Source organism: Octodon degus, unplaced genomic scaffold, assembly GCF_000260255.1.
Source record: "Octodon degus isolate 3935 unplaced genomic scaffold, OctDeg1.0 scaffold00506, whole genome shotgun sequence".
Lineage (NCBI taxonomy): Eukaryota > Metazoa > Chordata > Mammalia > Rodentia > Octodontidae > Octodon > Octodon degus.
The window spans coordinates 87,439-104,108 of record NW_004525082.1 but is presented as its reverse complement, the minus strand read 5'-3'; the positions used below and the strand labels follow the sequence as shown (position 1 = coordinate 104,108).

At 43.3% G+C, this 16,670-nt stretch overlaps 1 protein-coding gene across 1 annotated transcript; it reads left to right on the top strand.

The window, feature by feature from the left end:
- The first annotated feature begins 7,008 nt into the window (after positions 1-7,008).
- LOC101565506 (cytochrome P450 2A13) lies at positions 7,009-13,695 on the top strand. The gene is made up of 9 exons (XM_004648641.2): positions 7,009-7,235; positions 7,481-7,643; positions 8,492-8,641; positions 8,899-9,059; positions 9,893-10,069; positions 11,069-11,210; positions 11,635-11,822; positions 12,145-12,286; positions 12,832-13,695. The coding sequence occupies exons 1-9, from the start codon at positions 7,056-7,058 to the stop codon at positions 13,011-13,013; spliced, it is 1,485 nt and encodes a 494-aa protein (XP_004648698.1). The 5' UTR covers positions 7,009-7,055; the 3' UTR covers positions 13,014-13,695.
- The last annotated feature ends 2,975 nt before the right edge of the window (positions 13,696-16,670 follow it).

Genomic DNA, 16,670 nt, shown 5'->3' with positions numbered 1-16,670 from the left:
GAAACTCCTTAATGGATTTGCAGGTCATGACATCTTTATGCACACAAAAATATCCTTTCTCATGTGAAAGACAAATATCATTTGATTTCCCTTAGAGGTAGAGTCTTAAAAAGCTGAACTCCTAGGTGCAGCGGGTAGGATGGCGGTTATCAGGGTTTGAGGTGGAAGGGTGGGAAAGATGTTGGTCAAAGGATTCAAATATGAATTAAACAAAAGAAACATTGAGGGCTGGGGAGATAGCTCAGTAGAATAAGTGCTTGCCTGGCAAGTGCAAAGTCCTGAGTTCAATCCCTGGTACCGCAAAAAAAAAAAAAAAAGAAAAAGAAAAGGAACATTAAGAGGATCTATTGTAACAGCAATTTAACTATATCATTATAAATACTAACAATATGTTGCAGTTTTTCAGTTTTTACTTTTATTACCACGTTTTCAGTGCATGATGACTACATTCATTGTGGGAAGTTGGTACATGCACATAAAATATCCTAATTATTTTTCATTTCCTCCCCCATCCCTATTCTCTCCCCCTCCATCTCTTGATTCCCTTCCCTTTATTTTAGTTTGCTCTTCATATTTTGGATTTTTCTTATAAAAACTTGTGTGTCTGATTTATTTCACTCAACAATATAGTCCGAAGGTGCCTTCATTTTCCTGCAAATGATTAAATTTTATCCTGATTTATGACAGATTAGTACTCCATTGGCTATAAATACTGCATTTTCTTCATCTATTCACCTGTTGAGGAATAGATCACCTCCCCCACTCCCTATTCTGCATCCTACCACTTTCCTACAAGGTGGCATTCCTGTGGCTATCCGCACAAACTGCCCAAACAATCAGACTGTAAAAATCTTGACTTTCTCTTTTCTTTAGCCTTCTCCTTCATGCCATTTCATCTGACTCTCCCAGAACCACAACCTAATCCTATCCAGCATTCTGAAATCTTAAACCAACTTTTCACACTACAATTTCTGTTTTCCATAGCTGTAGCTTCCTTGCCAGTGGCTGGGGTGCAACACTGTTTGACCAGCTGTTTGGGTAAATCTCCAAGAGATGCAAGTCAACTTACCCTCCTCTTGAACTTTTTTATTTTCTAACATTCCAGAATCTTCTGTTTCAGACATCCAAGGAAGTTTTGCAAGAACTACAGAAGTTTGGCAGTTTTTTGATGCTTCATAAAGTTGAATGGGTGGGTCTGAGCAGTTCAAAGTAGTAGTCATAACAGGTTGTGTTCAGTTGCTAACAAGATTGGCTGTGGAAGCTGAAGCAAGTAATACCAATTTTAAGAGCCTTATTTAACCCATTCACAGGTAAGCAATCATAAAACCAACTTCACGGGCTTGCTGCAATGACTTTCATTAAGATCATGCTCATCAGATCTTCACACAAAAAGATAATCATTTTTACAAATGATATTATTATCCATACTGGTACATAATTTAAAACAAAAATCCACTTAAGATTGTGATACCAAACTGCTCACTGTAAAACTTTATGTTATTTCACTCCAATTTATTTTTAATCTTTTTTATTTATTTAGGTATTAGGAACAAGGTCTTTCTATGCAGCTTGGACTTGAAGTGATCCTCCTGTTTCAGCTTCCCCAGCACTGGGATTACAGGCATGTGCCTCCACTCAGTTTTGGTGGTCAACATGATGTGGTACCAGGGATTGAACCTGGGTCCTTGCATTTGCCGGGCAGGCACTTATACTGCTAAGCTATCTCCCCTGCCCTATTTCACCCCAATTTTAAAAAGAGAGAAAAGATTCTCACTTAGGACAAGATTACATATTTCAAGTACATTTGGCAGTGCTATTTCTGTGTTCCTACAGACACCCTCTCTTATCCCTTTGATCCCTGTCTCTCTGCTCATTGCTCTCCTCCACAGCACTGTTCATTCAGAGCTATCACTTTCTGATCATGAGTCCGTCACCTTCTTAGTAATGTGCCCCCATTAAAGTAAGGCTTGGCTTCCTCTGGTCACCTCTGCATTGCTGTCACAGGGTTAGCATTGTGCAGTGAATACTATTTGAATGATTCTGTGAAATGCTTTGAATGGCCTAGGAGGTTGGAGGTGATACCTTGAGAAAGAGAACTTTCTGAGGGGGTATTTAAACTTATCCAGTACAAAACTATCAACCTTGGGAACACTTAAGGGCACACCTGTTACCCTGAGGATCTGCACCTGCTAAGACTCTTAAAACCTGAGGAAAGTAAATACTTTGAAAAATAAAAGAATTTTTTTTTCAAGAAAATAAAGAGTTGGGCAAGTGTTATGTTTCAATCCAAACACAACCACAGCCAGATATTAGATGTCGAGCTGTTCACAACCTGGCTTCTATGCATACTTTTTTAAACTCCAGAATATACATAAAAAATCCATATGCTTCTAACTGGCTACCCACTTAGCCATACACACAAATGTGACACACATTTGTGTAACACACATTTATACACACAGCTATACAGCAGGTGGACACAAATATTTACTGTAGACCTTCTCCAAGTGGCCTATACCAAGTCATGTGTACATTTCAACTATTTCACATAGAGACAAAAACTGGCAGGTATTCATGGACATTGACATTGACATGGACACATACATGCCCCTTTAGGCATGTAGATTTACATAAACTGAATATTCACTTATTCACAAACACTCCCCCACACAAATGTGCTGCATAAATAAATTACTCTATAATATTTTTCTATGTTGTATTTTTTCAATTAAAAATTAAACAAAACATGCACACAATGAAGCATATATGCATGCACATAAAACCCAAGCATGCACACAAAGACAAATAAGGATAAACACAACAGAGGCATCTGTGAGAAGCCAATGAACAAAATGATATCAACACACAGCCATCTAGAAACGCACAAGAAAAATGTGAGGAAGACTGATCTTCAGGGAAGGATAAAGAAAAAGATGAGTACAGAGTCACAGTCAAGGGAACTAGCACTAGTTTATTCATCCTTATATACAGGTGATGCACCAATCTTTCAAGAGGCTACCTGGGAGACCCACTTCCTATTCACAGTTTTGTAAGAAGTGTTAATTCTTGGATGAGTTAAAGAATGGATAAGGAGGGTTGCTTCCCCAAAAAAAACCCACTCCCTTACCCTTTTCCAGAAAACGAAACTATGGGAAATCAACATAGGGTCTAGAGCAGTGGTGACAAACCTATGGCATACATGTTATTTGTTTTTCTTTTAACACAGTAGATACTAATGTATTAGCTGTATACAGCTAATACAATCATAGTATTTAGATTTAATTGCAGTGCTGGCACTCAGAAGTAGGTGGATTTTGTTTGCAATTTGGGCATGTTTCTGAAAAGTTTGTCCTCCCTGGCCTAGAGGAACTCCCACCCATTTCTTCTGTCTTACAAATTAATAAGATCTAATAAAGTAGCTAACACTTACTATGAATTTTCTGCTTTAAACTAAGCCTGAATTAATTTACAGACCTCTCACCAAAATAGCCTAAGAGATAGATGTTGTCCTTGTTCTCAGAGGACTCTAAGTAGTCAAGATTACACAAAAACTGGATAAAGTTAGGACTAGAATTCATGCCTTACCTTATTCTTAACCCCTCATCCAAATAGGAGCCCATCAAAAGATACACCTTTAAAGAAAAGAATAAAATACAGTGCTGGATTCCTTTTTCCTGTTTCTTCAAATGTGAAGAAAAAGACTGAATCAAAAGAAAGACTAGCATTCCAACATGTTTCTCAGAGAGATTTCAAGGAAAATAGTGTACAAATGAGTAAGCAGACTTTTGTGGCTGCATAAATCCAGGCACCCAAAAAAAGCCTATGTTTACGTCACAATGCATCTCTTGTCCTTAAAATGAATGGAAAAGACTTAAGGAGAAAATGATGAATGAGTGTTCCAGGTAAAATGCAGCTGAACACAATACAAAACAGAATTTTACACAGCTACCTCCATGTAAAAACAAACAATACATTCTTGACATTTCTGAACATGAGTTAACTATAAGTGAAAATCTCTGAGAAGCACCAGCAGTCTACAGACATCTGTAGAAATTTCTCATTTCAAATTGGATAATAATGTATCCCATCCAAAACAGAAGTCAGATACTATGCATTCTCCTGAAGAAGATCTAAAGGAAAAGGATCTTCATTTAATATTTGGTCATGATTCTGGTCTGTTCAATAGAGCACCTAACAATAAACACAAAACTTCCATCCTGTCATCCTCCTGAAGAACTCAGTAAATGTAGCACCAAGAATATGGGTAGTATACCTTCTAAGGAGATCTACCTAAATGTGAGAATATTATTAAGATGAAAGACAAAAGAAAATTCTGGAGCCAAATCCTGAATCAGATAAAAATAGAAACATGAATTTCTTATTACACAAGAAGAGAGGGCCAGGGAGATAGCTCAGTAGCATAAGCACTTGCCTGGCAAGTACAAGGTCCTGAGTTTCATTTCTGGTACCACAAAAAAAGGAGCCCATCATACAGAAAAGGAAAAAAAAGGTCCAAGGAGGGGAAGGAAATTTCTTGGGTTCACCACTAAATAAGTCTTCAAATATGTCATGAGAAACTGCCATTACCATGTGTCCCTCCTTCATGGTTTCCTACATTGATCCTTCACTCTGTGTTTCAGCAAAATCACCAAAGACAAACACACTTGATCTTTGTGACCCCAAGTACCTCTCCCATTATACCTTTACCCTCAAAAGCCTATAGGAACCTGTATAAACACTGAGGAAGCTTTTGGTGCCAAATTCACTGAGAAGCAAGTTCTCCGAACTTCCACCTCTTTCCTACTCAAGAAAATAAAGGGAAGAGAGGGCCAGGCTCGGGGCCAACACAGGTGCTGTCTGATAATCAGGATTATTGGATTAGTACCTGCCAAGCCTGTGCTAATCCTTCTCTCTACTTCTTTATCCTCCAATATCAATAAGCAACTTGAGTCTCTGCTTTGTTCCCTCCCCACAGGTCTCAAAATCCAACCACATAGAACAGGTGGAACAAGATAAGTCCTAGAAGTGCCAACCTCACCCACCTCCATTTGTCCAAAGTTAGAGGCATTGAGGCAGGGTGAAACCCTCGTGGTGCAGCCATCAAGATCTGCTCAGTGCCCAGTACTCAGATGAGGTTCTTCCCAGTGTTGACCTGAGGTCAATCTCAAGCCTAAGACTAATCTCAGCATCTACCTAATATTCATGTCAGAAATTTCTTAGGCCAACATCAGAGAGAATAAAGTGCCAACCTTAGAGTTTCTTGAAAGCAACTACAGCGGCCACTTGGGGCCACTCTCAGAATCCTTTGGGCACTACCAGTGGTTCTAACTAATATTCTCTTGGCATCAAATTCAGGGTCAACTTCTTCCCCACTCCCAGTAGGATAGACCTATCTGGTGACAATGTTAGTGTCAACCTGATGCTCCTCCATCCTGGTCAACCTGATACTGATATCTGCATCTGCCAATGTAATCCACTGCTGATTCCAATTTCAACATCAACCTCCTGTCATGTTTTGTCTTCATTAGTACCCCAGGATGGGGTAGGCCAGGAAAAGAAAGAAAAAAGGGAGAATCCCCTCACTTACTATATTAATAGCCTCAGTGAGGTAGATTATAAACCAGCACTATGACTACAAAATTCAAAAGATCATACACACATAGGTTTAATAGCTCCCCTAGAATTCAATAAGCTCACCAAAAGCCTGCAGGAGAATTTCAGTGAAACAAAGACAACAGGGCCATTCATCCATTCTCTGCCCTGACCTTCACAAGATCCACTTGAATTCTCCACAGTGGTGTTATTTAAGTCTTTTCCTCCAGGGTTTCTTTGGCCTGCTAAAGGCAGGCCTGGAAAAATCAAGAGTAACCCACAAAGATTAGACACACTTTCATATATGACCTTCAGTACCCAAAATATTCCCTTTCTATGGGTGGGGAAACCAGAGTCTAGAAAGGGAAAACTGAATGTAGGAGGGACAAGAGTTTAGGCCTCCTATTTTAAGATTCCCTCCTGTGTTTCCTGTCCTCCCTCTGTTGTGTTCTTAGTGCACACATCTATGAGTAGGAAATATTCATACTAACAATAATCATGATAGAAATGAGTCAGTGAACCCAGTGAACTTCCCCAAGGATCTGGGAAGACCAGTGGGGCTCTCTTAAAGTAGAACTCTCAGTACAGTAGGGTTTTCAGACTACTTTGGTGACTGTTATCCTTTTCCAAGGCTTGGTCAGGCCCTGTGCCAGCTAACACCAAGAGTTGTTTTTCTCTAATTCTTTTCAAAGCTTCATGGAAATGGGACTCTGATCTTCTACCACCTTCCCAGGTACACACAAGCCATGGAAGCATTAAATTCTACAGTGTCCATCGGGTCTCAATTTGATATTCCCATGAGGACTCTAGGGATCAAAGAACAGCACAGGGCCAAAGTCAAGCAAGACAATACACCTGGACTCAGGTGCTCATTTCCTGGATCATGTTGGACTTGATCTCCCGTATACTTTATTTCTTTGGAACTCTATCATATCCATAGTTCCTGTTCCTTCTTATTTCAAATCCATACCCTTAGAATTCCCTATCCTGAGACCTATAAAACTTGTGTCCCTCCTCATTAAAAGACTCCTAAATCCATAACCATACATATCTTATGCCAGTTAAACTAAAGGCTTAAGATTTATTTCTCTTGAGACTCTAAAACCCATGCTTTTGAGGCTGTCTCACTCTGAGACCCTACATTCAAAACCCAGAAGCTCCCACATAAATATTACAAAGTTTTTAGCTATAGAATTTATCTACCTCCCCCACTTCTTTGTAATCCACAGCCCTTGGATAGTTCCTCTGCTGTGTAGAGGCTGCTCCCTATTAATGAGCTCAGATATCCACCTCCTCATTTCCTGACTGTGAGCCAAATTAGGTGGGGTACAAGGCAGGAAGTGTAGTTAGGAGGAGAAATGTGACAGTTATATAATCAGGACCAAAGGCGGTCTCTTCCAGGGAGTATAAATGCAAACTATCACATCCATCACAATTTGTCTGTTACCCTCACTGCCATCACCATGCTGGCCTCAGGGTTGCTTGTGGTGGCTTTGCTAGCCTGCCTGAGTGCAATGATTCTAATATCTGTCTGGCGACAGAGGAAGCTCTGGGGAAAGCTGCCTCCTGGACCCACTCCACTGCCTTTCATTGGGAACTACCTGCAGCTGAACACGGAGCAGATGTACAATTCCCTCATGAAGGTGTCACCAGGCAGGGGAATGGCTGAAATGGGCTGGGTGTTGGGGTCTACGGATTTAGCTAAAGATTTGTGTCAGAGGATTGGTAAAGGGGAACCAGAGTCTTGGGATGAGGTCATTTGAAAGGTTCACTAACAAAGTCTTAGACAGGATGTTCAGTTCCTTCACTGAAAGAAATGCATGCCAGTACTTCTGGGTACTCAGTACAGACACTGGCCCCTGTGACCACTTCTACCCACTCCCACCAGATCAGTGAGTGCTATGGCCCTGTGTTCACCATCTACCTGGGACCTCGCCGGATCGTGGTGCTATGTGGACAAGATGCAGTAAAGGAGGCTCTGGTGGACCAGGCTGAGGAATTCAGTGGGCGAGGCGAGCAGGCCACCTTTGATTGGCTCTTCAAAGGTTATGGTAAGGGGGCCACAACAGGGGTGAATGTGTCCAGGAAGACTTGGTGGTCTGTTTGCCTAGCCTTTCCCACTGACTCATCTGAGTCACTCAAGGCTGTAGAGTCATATCTTCTGGCTGCATGCCTGCTCATCATTTCATCTAATGTGTCTGTCTCTGGCCTTAGAATTTCAATGTCTAATCTCTTCCTGCCTCACCCACCCCCGTTACTATCATTCAGTAGAAATCTCTTCCTTCTCTGATCTACCCATCTTTTAGAATCTCTTACAGATCTTGTTGGTATCCTTTCCCTTTAACTTTATTTGATCTTTCTGTCATCCTTGGCTTCTGTACTTGCCTATCATTGTTTTTTTTTTTCCTTTCCTTCTTTCTTGTTCTTTGCATCAGAATTGCACAAAATGTCTGTTTCCAAATCCCCTGTCCTCCATCTCCAAGCAGCAGTCTCTGTTCTTTCCTCCAGGCCTTCTCTATTTCTCTCCCCTACTCCCTTTTTTTCTTTTCCGGTCCACTTTGCAATCCTTCACAATTTATATTTCCACCCCGCACTCTGTAATCTCACTTCCCCTCCTTCTGTCACCTGCCTCTGTACTCTCATTCTTTTCTTCCTTGTTTTTATTGGAGTCTCTTTCTCCCACATCTATCTTACCACTCAGGGTAGCTCTTTTGATTCTCTCTCAGGTGGTCTTATCTTGTTTTACAGGCTTCTCATCTTGAGTCTGTGTGCATCTCTAGCGGTGCGTCACCCTAGTTCTGTGTGCGTCTTTCTTCCACACTGTCTCTGCTCAGTGGTGGTTCTCGTCTTCTTCCCACCCTCGTTTCTGAAGCTTTCCTCTCTGTGCTCACCTCCGCAGGAGTTGCGTTCAGCAACGGAGAGCGTGCCAAGCAACTCAGGCGCTTCTCCATTACCACGTTGCGAGACTTTGGCGTGGGCAAGCGCGGCATCGAGGAGCGTATCCAGGAGGAGGCGGGCTTCCTAATCCAAGCTTTCCGGGACACTCGTGGTGAGCCTGGCCCCTGAGCGGGCGGGAATGAGAAGGAAAACAGCCAAAATCCAAGACCTGAGACCTCTGTCGGGCCAGGGACGAGGTGTGGGAAGAGTGTCAGAGGTTTCTGCTCTGGGATCTGGCGCCAGGAGTTGGACTTATCACTTCAGTGTTGATCCACAGCCTCTACTCCTAGGCATCTGCCTACTCTCCTGACTGTCTCTCTCTTACTGAAGCCCCATCTCCGTGTTACTCCCTTCCTTCCAACACTGCAGGCGCAGTCATTGACCCCACCTTCTACCTGAGCCGAACAGTCTCCAATGTAATTAGCTCCATCGTCTTCGGGGACCGTTTTGAGTATGAGGACAAAGAGTTCCTATCACTGTTGCGTATGATGCTGGGAAGCTTCCAGTTCACAGCCACCTCCACCGGACAGGTAACCTGTTGGTCCCAGCATGCCTCTGCCACAACCTATGGATTGCACCTCCACAGAGATACAGGTGCCCCAATCCCACACCTCCTCCAGACAAGGTCCCCTAAAATGGTCTTTTACTGAGGGACACTACAGCAGTTATACTAGAACCCAGGACAGATGTGCAATATCCTGTCTCCAAGGACAGCTGGGTATCTTAAGAGGCCTCAAAAGAAAACCTGTGAGCAAGATAGATGTTTAAATGCCCAGACAGGTGGGCAGGTGCTAAAACTGAGACTACACATACCCAGGGCAGAATGCTCCCCAAACACCCAAAGAAGCATCATTTAATGCAGCTGTCAGAGATAGAAATGACCCTCTATGAAGTGTTTGAATACTAACCAGGTGAACAATCTTCCTCTCATTCTCACACCTGAACACCAGCACTACTTTTATCCCTGAACACATTTTAGAAATCCCCAATCCAAATCTTATAAATATATGAACAGCTGTCTCCAGTTGAATTTGAATACCTAAATACATAAATAAGTGGCCTCTCATAAGAGTTCCACCAGAAAATCTCAACAAATAAATATCTTCCAGTGCATCCCTACTTGAATACCTGAATCCAATATGTGTATTCCAGTCCCTCTCACTGAAACTCGTAGACAATAGCCCTTGTACCTAACTCTTATAAAATTTATGTATATGGTACCATCCAATCCCACCTGAACACTAAATACCTGTGAAAGTGCCTTGATTCCTATGTTTTCCTTGCCCTGAGGCAGTTTTCACTCCCACCAGATCCTCCCACTGACAGGTGTCTTTTCTTTGCTTCCTCCCTCCACAACTCCCAGCTCTATGAGATGTTCTCTTCAGTCATGAAGCACCTGCCAGGACCACAGCAACAGGCCTTTAAAGAGCTTCAGGGTCTTGAGGACTTCATAACCAAGAAAGTGGAGCAGAACCAACGCACCCTGGACCCCAATTCCCCAAGGGACTTCATCGATTCCTTTCTTATCCGCATGCAAGAGGTGCACCCAACAGCCAGGGTGGGGAGGGCCAAAGCTGGGGGAGGGTACAGGGACCCATTTACAGGTGCTCCCATCATAGTAATCTTCACCATTCCAGTCACAATTAAATGTGATTTTCCATTTTCTGGGTCCTTAATTACAGGTAGAACTTGTACATGCAATTAGAGCACAAACCACTACATTACAATATGGCTATGAGCCAGGCATTATTATAAGTACTTGATGGTATTTTTCAACCACAACAAATCTTGAACAAGGTTCTATTATTCTGATTCCAATTTTACAAATGAGTAAACTGTAGAGCAGAACATGTAAATGGCTTTCTGGAGGTCACAAAAAACCAAGGAAGCAGTGAGCTCTAGCTCAGATCTGGTCTCTTTGACTCTGAGGCTAGTTCTCTTGGCCTCTACATTCTCTGTTCTTTCCTATCCTAGTCATTAGATACATCTGTTTGTACAAGTGGTCTAGCTTCACAGATGTAACAGTGGAAAGTTCCCACCCTTGTCTCCCCTCAGGCTTCCATCTGTGTAAAGCAGAGATGTTTTATGTAGTATGAAATTCAAAGCATCAAAGGAAGAGATCCTTCCACAAGAAGCTTCAAGATGTTTAGGACAAGAAAAGATACTGTTGCTTATATTTTTGTGTCTGTCTTAGAAAATCTGTCCCTTATTCTCACTGACTCACTCCATCTTGACATCTCTGTCATCTTTCTCATACCGACTCCCTCATCCTGATTTTCTAAATATTCTTACCATTTAAAAAGTGACAGCTAAGATGATCATTAAATGACAGATAGTCACCCACATGAAGAAGATGGAACAGTATTTCAGGCAGATGCAGTAGCCTAGGCAAAGGCTTAAAAACTGGAAAGAGCCTAGCAGATCTAGGGTCCCTGGCTCCACCTTAGACCTATAGCTAAGAGAAGTGGGTCAAAGGAGAACCTCAAATGGACCAAGGGAATGGGGAATAGGCTTCACCTGAAGCTTTCTCTTTCTACAGGAGGAGAGGAACCCCAACACAGAGTTCTATATGAAGAACTTGGTATTGACCACACTAAACCTCTTCTTTGCGGGCACAGAGACTGTTAGCACAACCCTGCGCTATGGTTTCCTGCTGCTCATGAAGCACCCAGATGTGGAGGGTAAGGCTGAGGGAACAGGGAAGTAGAGACTATAGATTCCCCCAAAGTCCTGTGAAACTGTTATAATGACCTCAGTTCTTCTATGTCCCTGGACACTCAGACACACCCTCCTGTGCAGAGACAAGGCATTATTCAGCAGACAGGAAGAAGCTGAGTCTCACTAGTTGTTAAAGTAATGGAAATGTGTCAACTGACCAAGAAATTTCTTCTGTGCTAAGTCCACTGCCAGCTTCCTCCCATATCCCAGGCAATCCCCTTCCTTATGATCAGCTTAACAGGACCCTGTTCCAGCAGTGTATATGGCAATATCTGTTTTAAGTGTCTACATCCTTGTGTATATAGATGTTTGTAATGCATCCAGCTTTATATCTCATCTGTACTCAGACCTTCTTGTTACCTCAGCCCATTCACCTTTCTCCTCTAGCCAAGATCCATGAGGAGATCGACCGAGTGATTGGCAAGAACCGTCAGCCCAAGTTTGAAGACCGAGCCAAGATGCCCTACACAGAAGCAGTGATCCATGAGATCCAAAGATTTGGAGACATGATCCCCATGGGCTTGGCTCGCAGGGTCACCAAGGACACCAAGTTTCGAGACTTCCTCATTCCCAAGGTGCCAGAATACGGGGACCAATGACCTGTTCCTTGGGACTCTAACACCCTATCCTCATTGGAAGCTTCCCAGCCACAAAGAATTCCTCAACCACTATACACTGTATCCCCTTATCCTCTGCATTCAGAGATCGCTGCATCCCATGTCTCCCCCACACCGGATGCCCTTGAGGATTCAACTCTTGTCTCAAGAACTCACACATCCCCCAGAGATCCTCTCTCAGATGCCAACCCTGTTCGTCTCATTTTTCTCCACAAGGGGCCCTCCTAACACCTTTCAACACATCCATGCCTGAAATCAATATCCTCCTGTTCCCTGCCAGGGCACTGAAGTGTTCCCTATGCTGGGCTCTGTGCTGAGAGACCCCAAGTTCTTCTCCAACCCCCAAGACTTCTACCCCCAGCACTTCCTGGATGAGAAAGGGCAGTTTAAGAAGAGTGATGCTTTTGTGCCCTTTTCCATCGGTAAGAGCCTGTTGTTTACTGCTTAAATACTGCTCAGATCACTGGGGACAGTTTATTCTGAGTCTTCTCTGTAAAATGCAGCCTGAATCTTACTCTATCTGGGTCGTTCTTCTTGGACTTTACTGTCTGGGAACCACCTAAAATGCACTTTCTAACAAGTACCATGTATCTGCACCCAGGAAAAAGGAAAAAGATGATCAAGCCCCATTTAGAGACAGAGAAAATGAAGGAGCAGAGTTAGTTAGAGTTCTCCAAGGATACACAATCAATTTTTTAGACTTTTAGAAAGGAGACTGCAGCATAGCAGTCATACTTAAGAGTATATTTGGAGGGAAGGGGCATTTAACTTCCTGTTGCTAGAGCCTGGAATCAGTGTCCCTGCCTCATGTAGAAGGGAACTGAGGCTCTGAAAGGTTTAAAGACTTCTGGGAAGACTTCTCCAGTCACAGCATTTCTTCCTCGGATAATGTAGCTGGGCTTTAGTATGGGAGGAGGCTCCAGTGAATCCTGGTTTCACCACGACTCTTCTCTCCTCTCCTCCTTAGGAAAGCGGTACTGTTTTGGAGAAGGCCTGGCTAGAATGGAGCTCTTCCTTTTCCTTACCACCATCATGCAGAACTTCCGCTTCAAGTCCCCACAGGCACCCAAGGAAATCGACGTGTCCCCAAAACACGTGGGCTTTGCCACCATCCCACCAAACTACACCATGAGCTTTCTGCTCCGCTAAGTCAGGGCGAGTAGGCCGAGACAGGAAAGGGAGGGGGTAGGATGGGGCTAGTGGGAGTGGCTAGTGGGTAGGATGTGTCTGAGAGAAATAAAGGGGAGTGATGGGCAGGCAAGAGCGACAAGAAACAACAGACAGCTCATCTTGCTGAAGATAGATCCTTCAAAGCTGAGATGTACAAAGAGAACCCTTATCCTGAGCTGTAATAATAATAACAGCTATTGTTTATTGAGCAAATATTCTGTCAGCTCTGTGCTGAAAGTATAACATGATCTCATGCTCACAAACTCACGCAAAGGGGTAAAGTGTTCATGTCTGTTTTACAGGTGACAAAGCTGAGTTTTAGAAAGTTTAAACTGTCGAGGTCTCACAGAACAGAAGTGCCTTAAAAAAATTGAATACAGGTCTGTGCCCATTGTATTAGGGGCAGAATTTTAATGTTGCCCTTTTAAAGTCCAGCATGGTGGTGCACTTCTGTAATCCCAGCATCCTGAGAGTCTTAGGCAGGAGCAATCTGAACCCAACCTGAGCAAGTTGGTCACTTGGCAAGACCTTGTGTTTTTAAAGGAGGAAGAGGGCTGAGAGTGTAGCTGGGTCAAAAGGTCCTCGTTCAGGCCCCCGTACTACAAGAAAAATAGTCGCCTTTTAAACAAATAAAATAAGAGCTTAGTATGCGATCACACAACCTGAGAAGCCTGTCTAAGGTTTTTTTCTTTCTTTCCAGAGCCCTGGCAACCATGTGCTTTGGCTTTGCCTCATGCTTGCCCCCACTCTCACCTGCTTGTTTGCACCTAGAATCAGTCTGAGGAACTGGAATCAGGCCTTTCAATGATGTGTTTGATGCCGGCCTCAGCACGGGGGTGCCCTGAGACAGCAATTGAGACTGGGCATGGTGGCGCATGCCTGTAATCCCAGCTCTTGGGAGGCTGTAAACGGGCGGGTCACTATGAGTCCGATCTAGGAGCAAGACCTTTGAACACCCTGTACACCCTTTCCTAAAGTACAAAAACAAAACAAAATAAAACAAAAAATGATGTGTTTGAGGGAGAAAAACAGTCCCATAAAAGGCCAAGAAAACTGGGTCAGCACATAGTCTCAAGTATGTGTGTGTCCTTGGACAGACTTGCACACAAGGGTATGATGCCTCTTCTTCTCAAGATATGGATGAACACAGATCCTGTCATGGTGTTCTAAAGGTTGAGATCTCAGTGAATATAGGACCAGCTGCAAAACCCTAGTGCCAGTCTCAAAATTTCTTGCCTAGTCTCAAGTAAATTAGTATAAATTCCTTATGGTAGCTGGGCATGGTGTACACACTTGTAATCCCAGCACGCAGGGGGGTGAGGCAAGAGGATCATTGCAAGTTTGAGACCAGCTGGGGGTCCAAAGTGAGCTCAGTGACAACCTGAACTGTATAACTAAATTCTGTCTCAAAAGACCAAAAACAATGCCTTATGGTAGTGTGCTTGAACAGTGCACAGTCTGATCCATCACCTTTGGATTTCTGTGTTTCTTTAATTAAATGCTAAGGAAATGGTCTCTTATTCACTGAACCCTACAGGATTCATAACAAGTTGTGGTTCTCTATTTTATCTGTGTCTTACAACATAGGATCTATGAGTGGACTTCCTTTTGCTCACTAAAGTGAAGATAAGGATGAACTCTCACACATCATTACTAACATGCTGGTTAGCAACCCAGAATCAGAGTCAATCTACATTCATCCATGTGCACAACTCCTTAAGAGGCCTCAGCCACCTCTACTCAAGAAATTTTAAGAATTGTGAGTGTCAAGAATTATCAGATCCTACAGCTGCTAAATCTAAAATTAAAATCTTGAAATCTCAGATTCCTAAACCTTAGGCTCAAGATCTTTGGGTCATTGATGCTTGGAATTCTTGGTGTTTATCATTTTTGTCAGAAATTTCCCTGCACACATCTTTGGAAATTGAATTCCAACCCTCTTTGTGGTGGGAAACTTCAAGGCCAATGTTCTTTCTCAGAAGGAGTCAAGAGCTAAAGTAGGGACTAGAATTAGTGGAATTTACCAGTGACCTATGCCTCTCAGGTAAAGTCCAGTAGCTAGTAGGCCTGTGTCCCACCTTAGAGATGGAGAAGAGAGCAAGTATAATTTCATACAATCCTCCAACGTACATGTAGGGAGAAAACAGTGTATCACTAAGGTGTTCCATGGTACAGAGAGAGATCACAGTCTAGTGAACAACACCCAGCTCACATTTGTCCTGACAGTCTCAGCTTTCAAACCTGTAAGGAACAGCTCAACTGTTCTGGAAGCAAGATAGAAAGAGGAGCCCTGTTATTATTCTTTTTTAGCTCATATTTATGAAATATAATACTTTATTCATTGTGGTTATTGAGTTCCAATACACAACATATCTGAATTTTTCTTGCTTCCTCTTCCCCTCCTCATCTCCCTTTCCCTTGGCCATCACAACTTTTTCCATTTGTAAGAAATCTATCTGCCTGTTTCCTTCTATTTCTACTGCATTTTTCTCTTTGTCCTTTTCTTAATCAAAAAAGATGTCATACAGTAGTTGTTACTGTTTGTGTCCTGATGTTCCTCCAAAGTCTCATGCCATCATGGTGGGCAGGCTTTGCAGAAGTGGCTGAATATAAAGTTTATGACTGTTTGGGATCAGGCAGAACAGAACTTCAACAGAGAGGCCCAGTTTGGGACCATGTGGTGGAACTCCCTGCATAGTGGCTAGGTGCTAGACCCAACAAGCTAAACCAGGAGCATAACATCTAGCCAGCAGGGAACAGCGGGTTCACTTCCAAGGGCTGCAGCAGGAAGAAGCTGAGCACAGCAGCCAGACCCAAGCCAGGCCCAGCTGGTCAAGTTTGAGTTTAGTAGATCCCTACTCAGTGCACTACTAGACCCAGTGGGGCACAGACATAGACCCAGATCTGAGAGAGCATCCTCTTGAGACAGGGGTGGTAACAGGTAACTGGGGTGAACTAGTCTGCCTGGAAGACTCCAAGTACATCAAGGGGAGGTGATCAGAAAAAATTAGGGAAATTAATTTAAATACAAATTCCCAATTTAATATCTGCTTAGCTATACAGTCATGATGTTTGCTCTTATGGTCTAAAATAAAGTTTATGACTGATTCATTGTCTCATGCTGGGATTGGGGAAGTGATTACTACACCCACCCTAGGCTGGGTAGCTTACATACAATACAAGGGACAGCAAGAGGCTTATGCTTCTCTCCTCTCTTGTTGGCTGTGTTAGTTGATACATTGTGTCAACTTGGCTGAATCAGCTCCGGCAGTTCTCAGCATGGGGGCCTCACCCTGCAGGTGGGCAGGAAACTGCCCTGCCTGGTTTCCTGACCTCCCACCCCGCTTCCGTGGAGAAGTCTCAGTCTTTGGAGGAGCTTGATCTCGGCAGCCACGCCACTTTGGAGGAGCTCCGATCTTCACTGCCGGTTTTTGCAGTCAGCGCAGAAGGAAGAGAGAGGATTGATGGACGCCGCCGCAGCTGCTGCTCCTCCTCTGCTCTTCATTGTTTTCTGCCACATGAACTGCTGTTGTTTGCCTTGGAGCCAGCAGAATATGGACTGAACCCTCCAGTAACTGTGAGCTAAATAAACCTTTCCTTCCTTCATTTTGAGTGTTGGGTATTTGTCCCAGCAAC